The sequence below is a fragment of the Anomaloglossus baeobatrachus genome, chromosome 1, assembly GCF_048569485.1.
Source record: "Anomaloglossus baeobatrachus isolate aAnoBae1 chromosome 1, aAnoBae1.hap1, whole genome shotgun sequence".
NCBI lineage: Eukaryota > Metazoa > Chordata > Amphibia > Anura > Aromobatidae > Anomaloglossus > Anomaloglossus baeobatrachus.
This window is the reverse complement of record NC_134353.1, coordinates 469,120,957-469,134,544: the sequence shown is the minus strand read 5'-3', so window position 1 is coordinate 469,134,544 and position 13,588 is coordinate 469,120,957. Positions and strand designations below refer to the sequence as shown.

Here is a 13,588-nt window from a genome sequence, read left to right as displayed (position 1 = left end):
GGCGCCTCATGCACTTCCTGGGGAAGATGGTGGCAGCAATGGAGGCAGTTCCTTTCGCGCAGTTTCACCTGCGTCCTCTTCAATGGGACATCCTACGCAAATGGGACAGGAAGCCGACGTCCCTCGACAGGAACGTCTCCCTCTCGCAGGCGACCAAAGCTTCCCTTCGGTGGTGGCTTCTTCCCACTTCATTATCGAAAGGGAAATCCTTCCTACCCCCATCCTGGGAGGTGGTCACGACGGACGCGAGTCTGTCAGGGTGGGGATCGGTTTTTCTCCACCACAGGGCTCAGGGTACGTGGACCCAGCAAGAGTCCTCGCTTCAGATCAATGTTCTGGAAATACGGGCAGTGTATCTTGCCCTGAAAGCGTTCCAGCAGTGGCTGGAAGGCAAGCAGATCAGAATTCAGTCAGACAATTCCACAGCGGTGGCATACATCAACCACCAAGGCGGCACACGCAGTCGGCAAGCCTTCCAGGAAGTCCGGCGGATACTGCTGTGGGTGGAAGCCACGGCCTCCACCATATCCGCAGTTCACATTCCAGGCGTGGAAAACTGGGAAGCAGATTATCTCAGTCGCCAGGGCATGGACGCAGGGGAATGGTCCCTTCACCCGGACGTGTTTCAGGAGATCTGTTGCCGCTGGGGGGTGCCGGACGTCGACCTCATGGCGTCCCGGCACAACAACAAGGTACCGGCGTTCATGGCACGGTCTCAAGATCCCAGAGCTCTGGCGGCAGACGCCTTAGTTCAGGATTGGTCGCAGTTTCAGCTCCCTTATGTGTTTCCTCCGCTGGCACTGTTGCCCAGAGTGTTATGCAAGATCAGGGCCGACTGCCGCCGCGTCATCCTCGTCGCTCCAGACTGGCCGAGGCTGTCGTGGTACCCGGATCTGTGGCATCTCACGGTCGGCCAACCGTGGGCACTACCAGACCGACCAGACTTGCTATCTCAAGGGCCGTTTTTCCATCTGAATTCTGCGGCTCTCAACCTGACTGTGTGGCCATTGAGTCCTGGATCCTAGCGTCTTCAGGGTTATCTCAAGACGTCATTGCCACTATGAGACAGGCTAGGAAACCAACGTCCGCCAAGATCTACCACAGGACGTGGAAAATGTTCCTGTCGTGGTGCTCTGCTCAGGGTATTTCTCCCTGGCCTTTTGCCTTGCCCACTTTTCTGTCCTTCCTTCAATCTGGACTGGAAAAGGGTTTGTCGCTCGGCTCCCTTAAGGGACAAGTCTCAGCGCTCTGTGTTTTTCCAGAAGCGCCTAGCCAGACTTCCACAGGTACGCACGTTCCTGCAGGGGGTTTGTCACATCGTCCCTCCTTACAAGCGGCCGTTAGAACCCTGGGATCTGAACAGGGTGCTGACGGTTCTTCAGAAACCACCATTCGAGCCAATGAGGGATATTTCTCTCTCACGCCTTTCGCAGAAAGTGGTTTTTCTAGTAGCAGTCACTTCACTTCGGAGAGTGTCTGAGCTAGCAGCGCTGTCATGCAAATCCCCTTTCCTGGTGTTTCACCAGGACAAGGTGGTTCTGCGTCCGGTTCCGGAATTTCTCCCTAAGGTGGTATCCCCCTTTCATCTCAATCAGGATATCTCCTTACCTTCTTTTTGTCCTCATCCAGTTCACCAATGTGAAAAGGATTTGCACTTGTTAGATCTGGTGAGAGCACTCAGACTCTACATTTCTCGTACGGCGCCCCTGCGCCGCTCGGATGCACTCTTTGTCCTTGTCGCTGGCCAGCGTAAAGGGTCACAGGCTTCCAAATCAACCCTGGCTCGGTGGATCAAGGAGCCAATTATCGAAGCTTACCGTTCGGCTGGGCTTCCGGTTCCCTCAGGGCTGAAGGCCCATTCTACCAGAGCTGTGGGCGCGTCCTGGGCTTTGAGGCACCAGGCTACGGCTCAGCAGGTGTGTCAGGCGGCTACCTGGTCGAGCCTACACACTTTCACGAAGCACTATCAGGTGCATACCTATGCTTCGGCGGATGCCAGCCTAGGTAGACGAGTCCTTCAGGCGGCGGTTGCCCACCTGTAGGAAGAGGCCGTTTTACGGCTCTCTTACGAGGTATTATTTTACCCACCCAGGGACTGCTTTTGGACGTCCCAATTGTCTGGGTCTCCCAATAGAGCGACAAAGAAGAAGGGAATTTTGTTTACTTACCGTAAATTCCTTTTCTTCTAGCTCTAATTGGGAGACCCAGCACCCGCCCCTGTTTTTTTGTGTACACATGTTGTTCATGTTGAATGGTTTCAGTTCTCCGATATTCCTTCGGATTGAAGTTACTTTAAACCAGTTTATAATTCTTTTTCCTCCTTCTTGCTTTTGCACCAAAACTGAGGAGCCCGTGGGAGCACGGGGGGTGTATAGGCAGAAGGGGAGGGGCTTAACACTTTTGAGTGTAATACTTTGTGCGGCCTCCGGAGGCATAGCCTATACACCCAATTGTCTGGGTCTCCCAATTAGAGCTAGAAGAAAAGGAATTTACGGTAAGTAAACAAAATTCCCTTCTTTCACCGCATTCATTACGCAGTGTTTCTGCAGTAATTTGAAGCGCACATGTACTGTTCAAATCGCTGTAGAAATTTCTGCAGGGACAACGCAACGTGGGCACATAGTCTAATGATGCAGAGCAAGACGACAATGGAGGCTGTAATAGAGGTCTTTCCTCTTCAGCGATGAGTCCTATTTTTTGCTTGAACGTAATGATAGCTGTAGAATTGCCTGGAGACCACGTGGACAACACATGAAGAGGCCTTCAAGAGAAAATGTTCTCCTGATCCTATTCCTAGGATTATAGTGTCAGTTGGCATAATTTACTGTAGCCAGACCCCTCTTGCTTTCATTGATGGCGCACTAACAGCTCAGGAGTACATGTGATTTGGTCATGGATCCTGTGGTGTGACCATTTCTCCAAAGTGTCCCTGGAGCCATTGTTGATTATGACAACTTCAGACCACATGTTGCTCTTACTACTGTGAGCAGCGTGTGTGGCCTAAACGTGCTCCCGTGGCTGCAGCGTCTCTGGACTTGTTTTCATCAAGCACATCAAGGATGTAATTGGTTGGTGATTACACAGGAGCTGCCAGCTTAATCAGCCCAAGTGCATTCAGCATGGCAGAACATTCCTCGGACAATCATTAATAACCTCCGTGATAACAGTCAAGGATGGTAGTGCTGCCATTTCTGCACAAGGCTTCCTTTCCATACTTATTAAAGTAAAATGTTTTGAAAATGCTGTTTCCAAATTTTCATCATTCACAGATCATAAACTCTCCATCCTGTGATTTCCATAACTCCACATCTTTTCAATCTTGGTGTTTTCAATCTTGCAATTTCAATGGTGTGGAGTGTAGAACTGTGTATATAGAGCATAGTGTGTACTCCACTCCATGAATTATATACATAGGCATAGCTTTACACTGTATAGTATATACACAGCTCTACAGTATATAGTGTATTATAGTATATTGCATGACACTGTGTATATAGAGTGTGGGCGTTATTACAGTATATTCTGGAGAGCTGTGTATATAGTGCACAGTGTGGCCTCCACACCATATACTATATACATAGGCATAGCTTCACACTGTATAATATATACACAGCGCTATTTAGTATAGTATATTATAGTATATTGTATTATGCTATGTATACATTGTATTAAGTGTGGCCAATACTACAGTATATTATTGGGAGCTGTGTACACTAGATGTAATTATACACTGCACAGTACCACTTCTTCTGTATACTAGGTGTAATCCTCAGTATCTGTATTATTCTGTGTGTATATATATACTGCACGGTACCGCTTCTCCTGCCCTGTATACTGGGTGTAATCCTCAGTATCTGTTATTCTGTATATATACACTGCACAGTACCACTTCTCCTTCCCTGTATACTGGGTGTAATCCTCAGTATCTGTATTATTCTGTGTATATATATATACTGCACGGTACCGCTTCTCCTGCCCTGTATACTGGGTGTAATCCTCAGTATCTGTTATTCTGTATATATACACTGCACAGTACCGCTTCTCCTGCCCTGTATACTGGGTGTAATCCTCAGTATCTGTTATTCTGTATATATACACTGCACAGTACCGCTTCTCCTGCCCTGTATACTGGGTGTAATCCTCAGTATCTGTTATTCTGTATATATACACTGCACAGTACCACCTCTCCTGTCCTGTATACTGGGTGTAAGCCTCAGTATCTGTTATTCTGCATATATACACTGCACAGTACCACTTCTTCTGTATACTAGGTGTAATCCTCAGTATCTGTATTATTCTGTGTGTGTATATGTGTATGTATATATATATATATATATATATATATATATATATATATATATATATATATATATATATATATATATATATATATATATATATACACTGCACAGTACCACTTCTCCTGTCCTGTATACTGGGTGTAATCCTCAGTATCTGTTATTCTGTATATATACACTGCACAGTACCACTTCTCCTGTCCTGTATACTGGGTGTAAGCCTCAGTATCTGTATTATCCTGTATATACTGTAAATACTCCACAGTACCACTTCTCCTGCCCTGGACAGTGATATAATTCTCAGCATCTGTATTATCCTGTATATATGTGCTCCACAGTACCACGTCTCCTGCCCTTTATAATGGGAGTAATTCTCAGTGACTTTATGATTCTCTCAATATACGTGTTCTTACTCTTTATTGTTTTGGACCTCTCAGGGGGGTGTGGTTTTCTCAGGGGGTGTGGCAAATGTCTGTAAAAATGTTGACAGTCTGTGAATTTTAATCCAGTTGTCCAGGAAATAGTGGGTTGTCAGACCTGCTCAGGATGCTTTCCTGTTAGCATGACAAAGGACTCATAATGGCGCTCACCTCTTCTCTAAACAATCATTCTTCCAGATGATCCAAACAATCTAATGGGGGCTTCATCAGAAAAAATAACTTTGCCCCAGTCCTCTGCAGTGCAGTCAATTCACGTCTTGCAGAATTTCAGCCTGTCATTTAGAAAAGTACCTTCTTTGCTGGCCTTCTTGACATCCGGCCACCTACCAAAAAAATGTTCTCACTGTGCGTGCTGATGCACTGATATGTACCTGCTTTCATTTCTGAGCAAGCTCTGCACTGGCATTTAATGATCCTAAAGCTGAATCCTCCTTATGTTTCTGGTACTTTCTAGACTTCTCTCGATGCCCTAAAGCTTTTTTCACAGCAATTGAATCTCTCTGAAGTTCTTGATCTGATAAATGGTTGCCTTTGGGGTCAATCTTACAATCAGCAATGTCCTTGTCTGTAAAGGCCTTGTGATGCAAAATAAGGATGAGTACAAGTTACATTGCAGGTAACTATTGTTGACAGAAGAAGACAATGATTTCCAGCACCAGCCCCTTCTAAAAGCAACACGTCTGCTCTTTTTATTCAGTTAGGGTACCGTCACACTTTAGCGACACTCCAGCGATCCCACCAGCGATCTGGCCTGGTCAGAATCGCTGGTGCGACGATACATGGTCGCTGGTGAGCTGTCAATCAGGCAGATCTCACCAGTGACCAGCCCCCAGCGACGCGTGGAAGCGATGCTGCACTTGGTCACTAAGGTAAATATCGGGTAACTAAGTGCTTGGTTACCCGATATTTACCTTGGTTACCAGCGCACACCGCTTAGCGCTGGCTCCTTGCACTCGTAGACAGAGTACACATCGGGTTAATAAGCAAACCGCTTTGCTTATTTACTCGATGTGTACTCCAGCTACGTGTGCAGGGAGCCGGCACTGGCAGCCTGAGAGCGGCAGACGCTAGTAACCAAGGTAAATATCGGGTAACCAAGCAAAGCACTTTGCTTGGTTACCCGATATTTACCTTGGTTACAGCTTACCACAGGCTGCCAGAAGCCGGCTCCCTGCACAACATCCAGACCGTTGCTCTCTCGCTGTCAAACACAGCGATGTGTGCGTCACAGCGGGAGAGCAACATCCAAAAAATGAACCAGGGCTGTGTGTAACAATCAGCGATTTCACAGCAGGGGCCAGATCGCTGCTCAGTGTCACACACAGCGAGATCGCTAATGAGGTCACTGGTGCGTCACAAAAACCGTGACTCAGAAGCGATCTCGCTATGTGAGAAGTACCCCTTAGAATGAAAGAGTGATATCAGTTGCCTTGTCCTTGTTAACACTTTCTCCTGCTCTAAGGAGAAGATCATTAAAAGTATGAAAGCAGGTCATTTTGTGTCAGGGCTGAAATTAATTGTAAATGGGGTTTTGTGACTAAAGGGACCCTGTCACATGGAAAAATGCTAATACATGCAGATAGGGGTTAAGGGTTAATCTGCGGGTTAATAGCATTCTGAAGTTCACCCAATCTCCTGCACATTAAACCAAGCTGCCAGGAGGAAATTAACTTTATTTCCCCAGCAGCGTTTGGGTTTCAGTCATGGGTCTGGAACCGGGGCTTGTTCAGTCAGATCACTGTGTATGGAGAACGGCGACTGTAACAACGAGCCCTGCACTGACTGACAGCCGTTCATCATTAGAACATGCTGTCAGTCAGTGCAAGGGGCGTGCTTGCAGCTGCTGCTCTCCATACACAAAGCAGTGACTGAACCTGTGCCGTACCCGTGACTGACACCTGCACACTGCCAGGAGGTATAAAGTTCATCTCATTGCAGCGGGGTTTAATATACAATATATAGTTAATTCAAGTTGGAAACAGACAGCATTGCATCTTCATATCTTTTGAACACAACCGCATGTGTGTATATGTACAAATGTATAATATGTATAAAATATATGTGTGCGCGTGCGTATATATCTCTCTCTCGATCGATGCAGGTGCTCTATAATGGCAGTGTTCTCACGATCGCCTTTATGTGATCTATGAAGGACATTAGACATATATCTCATCTGTCTGCTGTCCTCGTCTTCTCAGGTTTGCACAGGACATCTACTTGCTATTCTCAATAGCCACTACCAGGATGTCACCTGCCTCACCTTCACAGATGACAGCAGTCATTTCCTGACCGGAGCCAAGGATTGTCTTGCTCTTGTGTGGAACCTCTTCAGGTAATGAAGCTCAGCTTGCTGCTGCTGTAGGATTTGTAGGATAACACTCGGGTCACCGTATTCTCCACATCTGAGAAAATCAGTCTAATTTTGCTAATCACACTGTTTAGAGGTGGAGAGACAGAATATGGTGATCAGATGCCTATTCCCAGACAATGCCTTTAATGTAGGGATTTATTTTATTCTGCTAGTTTCGTTTTAAAGTGACCATACCTTTTGTACGTGTCTGCGTGCATTATTGATCCAAAGACATACAGATAGGGACTCTAGATTGTGAGCCCCAATGGGGACAGTGTTGCCAATGTATGTAAAGCGCTGTGGAATTATTAGCGCTATATAAATGAATAAAATTATTATTATATACAGTGGAACCTTGGATTAAGAGTAACTTGGTTTGAGAGCGTTTTGCAAGACAAGCAAAGCTTCTTAAAAATGTGTAACTTGGTTTCAGAGCAATGATTTGCAAATAGAGCAAATACTCACCATGTACACTACCGATTCTGTCCATTCACCACGCACTGACCTGCTCTGGAGGTAACTTCTGTCCATATGTAATGTATACCATTGTACAGTACAGTATATACTATATAGCAAGTCTATCAATTTGCATTTGTGGATACAGTATTGTACTTTCTTTATGCTAGTCAGTACAGCACATTGCTTGTACCTCTCGCACACCAACAATTTTATTGTAAGCTAAAGTGCAGTTTAATTTGCTTTATATGCTTTCTGTGCTGTACAGTATTTTGGATTAGTGTACTGTAATTTTATGAATACAGCACATTATTTTGGATTAGTATACTGTAATGATTTTATATGAATACAGCACATTATTTTGGATTAGTATACTGTAATGATTTTATATGAATACAGCACATTATTTTGGATTAGTATACTGTAATGATTTTATATGAATACAGCACATTATTTTGTATTACTGTAATAAGTTTGTATAAATACTGTAAATATTTTTGGGTTGTGGAACGGATTGTCAGCGTTTCAATTATTTCCTATAGGACAATTCGCTTTGATATAAGAGTAACTTGGTTTAAGAGCATACTCCCGAATTATGGTCGTAATCCAAGGTTCCACTCTGTGTATATTTTTTTACTCTTTTGTATGCTTTAAATTATTGTATATAATTTATATGTTGCCCAATGTTTTGTAATCTATGTAGGCCCACTATATTTGGTTTTTTTTTATTATAATGTATTTTATATTTCTTTCCTGTGGCACAAGTTGAAAGAATTGAGACACTGACAATGCCTGTCAATGATCCCAGCCAGCATGGTCCATTTTACAATGGTCTGTAGACGTAAGCTAAGTTGATATATTTATCTGTGAAAAGACGCTATAATTGTCCTACACTTGCTGCCTTTTACGCTTTCCACCATCCGATAAAACCGAACATAATGCTACATAATTATATACAAACTAGAAGGTGGCCTGATTCTAACGCATCGGGTATTCTAGAATTTACGTATTGTGTAGTTAATTATGATTTTTGTTTTATATAGATAGATAGATAGATGTTGTTGTGTGTAGTTACCAAGTGTTTGTGTAGGGCGCTGTAAATGTTCTGGGTGTTGTCTGGGTGGGGGGGTGGTGAGAGCGGTGTGGTTTGTGTGTTGCGTTGTGTGTTGCATTGTTTGTGGAGCGCTGTGTGTCTGCAGCGTTGTGTGTGTGTGGTGCTGTGTGTGTTGCTCGGTTTGCGTGTGTGTGTGTGTGTGTGTGTGTGGTGCGTATGTGTGTTTTGGGGGGAGATATGTTTTGTGCAATGTGTGTGTTGCGCGGTATGTGCATATATTTGTGTGTGCCGCGGTGTTTTGTGTTGTGTGTGTGCAGCGTTGTCTGTGTGTGTGGGTGTCTGTGTAGGACGGTGTTTGTGGTTCCCAGTGTGTGTGTGGTTTGTTGTGCGGTGCGCATGTGGCGGTGTGTGTGTTTTGGGGGGAGGTGCGCACCCCTCATCGTGCTCCATCCCCCATGCTGCGCACCCCCCATCGTGCTCCATCCCCCATGCTGCGCACCCCCCATCGTGCTCCATCCCCCATGCTGCGCACCCCCCATCGTGCTCCATCCCCCATGCTGCGCACCCCCCATCGTGCTCCATCCCCCATGCTGCGCACCCCCCATCGTGCTCCATCCCCCATGCTGCGCACCCCCCATCGTGCTCCATCCTCCATGCTGCGCACCCCCCATCGTGCTCCATCCCCCATGCTGGAGCCACCGGGGGCGGGTCCGAGCGTGGCAACGTGTGCCGGGGGCGGGGCTGAGCGGGCGAGGCGCCATCGTATGCCGGCTCCCTGCACATGTGTACCGGGAGCCGGTGTACGTTGGTAACCATGATACACATCAGGTAACTAAGGGAAGCGCTTCCTATAGTTACGCGATGTGTATCATGGTTACCAGCGTACACCGGCTCCGTCACGATCCCAGCATCGCAAGGTTATGTCCGCCGGGAGCGGGGCCGAGTGTGCCAACGTGTGGCGGGGGCGAGGCGTCAGCGTATGCCGGCTCCCTGCACATGTGTACCAGGAGCCGGTGTTCCCTTTCAGCGGGCGATGCGTGCGGAGGGCCGGGGCGAGCGGCCAATCCATGCGGGGGGCGGGGCCAGGCCGAGGCAAGGCGGCCAATCCGACAGTTGTCACTCTAACGACACTGTCACGGTGACACAATTTTGGAGCAAGACAGACAGAATAAGGCAATTATATATATAGATAGAAATACAATCTGACACTTTTGAGCATTGTTGGACATAACTTCAAGGACATGTGAGAAACTAGTAAGATGTAACATTAATTCTATATTTTACCTTTTCGTACCATGTTGATGCCGGGTGAGCTGATGTACATCCAGTCTTTGTGGCATGCCCTTCAGTGGTTGAATGTACATTTGTGGTTTTTTTTTTCCAAATGCTTCTACTGTAAGATGCAAAATTGTCTAACAGTCCCCTGAATCAGTGTTTTGCAGAATGAAGGGTCTCGAGGTCCTGAACCTCGTCATATGTGGAGCCACCATTCACTTCCTGTCACCGATGTGCAGTGTGGTAGCGGAGGGGCGCAGTCCCGAGCTGTTACTTCTTCTCTGGACCAGACAGTTAAGGTATTTTAAACCCTGTACATGAACTTTTATTGAGTCTGTAGTTCGTTGTCTTATTGGAGACCTATAGCAACTTTGGCCAAAAATTGTACAAATAGAAACCTACTTTATTTTTCGGACTATAAGACGCACCGGACTATAAGACGCACCCTTGTTTTAGAGGAGGAAAAAATAGAAAAAAAATTTAAGTAAAAAAATGTGGTCATGACACACTGTTATTTTACTGCTGGCAGTGTTATGGAGGTAATAATATCCCCAAATTCTGTCCTCATATCCCCCATTCTGGGTACATTCCAGGTATATATGGCCCCCATTGTGGAATATGTATGTTCCGCATCATTATATGTGGGATCCTCTAATCTGCTGTGTGTGTGTGTGTGTGTGTGTGTGTGTGTGTGTGTGTGTATATATATATATGTATATATATATGTATATATATATATATATATATATATATATATATATATATATATATATATATATATATATATATATATATATATATATATATATATATATATAATATATATATATATATATATAATATTTATTTATATTTATTTCTTTAACGTTCCTATGGGAGACCCAGACCATGGGTGTATAGCTACTGCCTCCGGAGGACACACAAAGTACTACACTCAAAACGTGTAGCTCCTCCCTCCTAGCATATACACCCCCTGCTAGCCAGTCCTAGCCAGTTCAATGCTTTGTGTTTCAGGAGGTCACACACACATGCATTCTCTGATTTTGATTTTTGATTTTTCCTTCTGGATCAAAGATTTGGAAGAAAAGCGGGTCCAGCTGGACTCCCGGCATGTCCCTTCTCACCCCACTGTGTCGGCGGTGCTGTTAAGGTTGATTTTCCAAGGCTGGAGCCTTCTCATGCCGCGCTCCTTCACCATCCCATGCTGGGGCTCTGGCTTGAAGTGTGAGCCAACACGGTTCTCACTGCTTTGCAGGAGACCGGTCTCCATCCGCAGCCCTTTTTCAGGATCCTGCTGGACGGAGCCATCACCCCCCAGGGACCTGGCAACCTGCGTCTCACAAGCTAAGTATATGAGACGTTATTACCACAGAAAGTGGTCTTTCCAGGGGTCCTTTATATTTATTTATTGGGGGAGTGTGTTTTATGTTTTGTGTTAACGTTTCCGGCCGGTTCTCCAGTTTTCACTGGAGAACCGCGCCGATGGTGCCTGCACGCCGGCCGCATGTTTTACTCTAGGCCCCGGCTTCGCCTGAGGCCTAGTTTCGGTTTCCACTGTCTCTGCATGTCAGTCAGGCAGAGGGACAGTGTGGCTCCGCCCAGCGGCTGCGCAGCACAGGGAAGGGACACTCCTCACTGAGGAAGGATTCCCTCCCCTGGCTACCTCATTTGCCGCTCTCAGAGTAGGCCCCGCCCCCTCTCCTCGCTCCGGTCGCCATTTTCTCAGCGTTCTCTGTGCCTGCATAGGCACAGAGATTCCACATTGTGACAAGTGGGGGCCTGGGCTGAGGGACTAGAGGGCACAGACATGTCTGTTTAAACGATCTGGCAGCCACAACCTCCGGTTTGTGCAGCTGCTTATTTTATCTGTTTATATATGCTGGGGGCCATTCTAGACAGAGCCCCCACCTCTGCAGCATGTCTTACAGAGTGAGGCTGCAGGCTGTTTTTATTATCCACTGCAGGTAGTCTCGTACGGTTGTACCGAGCTCATAACCACTGTGGCCCCTCAGCTTGGAGGCTCATTAGTGGTCCCTCCAGCTGCTCCGGCTTCGGTGGCTGACCCCTGGTTTGGCTGGAATCCTATTTCCAGGGGTCAGCTGTCCCGGCATCTGCTGAGCATGCAGCCCCCTTCTCAGGGCGTTTTCTGCTACAGCTCGCTCAGCAAAGCTCACAGAGGACTCTCCTTCTGGTCTCAGACCCCGTCCTCCTGACAGGGAGACGCAGGGTCCCCTGTCCTCCCCGTCCCGCAGCTCTGATTACGAGCTGACTCACTGGACGAGGAGGATGTCTCTACCAGGGGCTCGGACGCTTCTTTATGTACCATTGATCCGTCCGTAGGTGACGCAGATGCTAATGATTGGATTGCGTCCATTATACTTGTACTGGACCTCCATCCGCCTGTATCAGGGGAGTATTCCCCGCTGGCAGAAAGGCATCACTATACCTTTAACAGGACAAGGAGTGTGTTCCTTAACCACTCCAGTTTTCAGCCCACTGTGTCCAAGCCCACAGCCTGTCCTGTCAGACCCCAAAGCGGGGTTCTGCTGCCTGTTTCCCCCTCCCATCAGAGGTGGTCAAGGAGTGAGCTCATTCGCCAAGGGTGGTCCCTCCGGTGTCTAGACTTTCAGCCCGGATAGTTGTATCAGTGGCTGACGGCACCTCTATAAGGATCCCACGGTACATTAATTTTGTACTGGACCTCACTCCGCCGGAGTTACCTTGCCTAGGAGAACACAATGTGTGTTCCTTAACCACTCCAGTTTTCAGGCCACTGTGACCAAGTCCAGGGTCCGCTCTGACAGTCGCTTCCCATGAAGCGTGATTCTGAGGACTGTTTTTTCCCTGTCCACCAATGGTGGTCAAGAAGTGGGCTCATTCACCTCAGGTGGCTCAGCCCGGACCGTTATGTCAGTGGCTGATGGCTCCTCACTTAAGGTTTGGCGGTCCGCCCGGTTGTCCTTCTGGCCAAATCTGTATGGGGGCGGCAGGAGCTTCGTTCTCCTCAGCTTTACAGCAGTGCGGTTTTTTTGTAGCCTTCTCTGCTTCTCTAGAGGAGATGCATTCCCTCACAGGGACTCTATGCCCGAAACGGTTGCCTGAACTTCCAGACTTCAGTCTTTTCATCCTATGCCATGTCTGCCATGCTGGACACCGCACGGCGGTGGCCTTGGCTACTTTCCTCGCTATCCGCAGGCTCCTGTGGCTTCGGAAATGGAAGGCAGATGCCTCTATAGAAGTTCCTTGCTGGGCTCCCTTTTGTGGGACCAGTCTCTTCGGAACCAACTGGATGAAATTAAGGAAGCTCTTGGCGGGGAGAGTTCTTCCTTGCCACAAACCTAAACCAGGGAACCTGTCCAGGGCAGGAATCAGTTGAGGTTTCGGTTGTTTCCGTTCCTCCATCTGATCGTCCTCTAGCTCGGCCAAGGTTCATAGACCCAAATGGCGCTCGAAGCTGCGTCTTCAGAAGACCGCAGGAGATGCTGCCACTGAGTCAGCTTCCTCCGAGCTATCTAACCACGCCAACAACCTCCTTGGTCGGTGGCAGGCTCTCTCCACTTGGCGACGTATGGTTTTAACACGTCTCCGTTCAGTGGGGGCGGGATTATATCTCCCATGGCTACAGGATGGATTTCTATCCACCCGCCAAACAGATTTTTTCTGTCAACTCCCCCCGGCTCCAAGGCCGCCGCCTTCTCACAGGCCGTGGTATGTC

The 13,588-nt window shown here is 47.3% G+C and overlaps 1 protein-coding gene across 1 annotated transcript in view; it reads left to right on the top strand.

Moving 5' to 3' along the window:
- Positions 1 to 13,588, top strand: part of WDR18 (WD repeat domain 18) — an 82,805-nt gene that overhangs the window by 24,380 nt on the left and 44,837 nt on the right. Inside the window, exons 3-4 of the mRNA XM_075338068.1 lie at positions 6,937 to 7,070; positions 10,031 to 10,172. Of these exons, the coding sequence (XP_075194183.1) occupies positions 6,937 to 7,070; positions 10,031 to 10,172 (276 nt within the window). The remainder of the gene's footprint in view (positions 1 to 6,936; positions 7,071 to 10,030; positions 10,173 to 13,588) is intronic.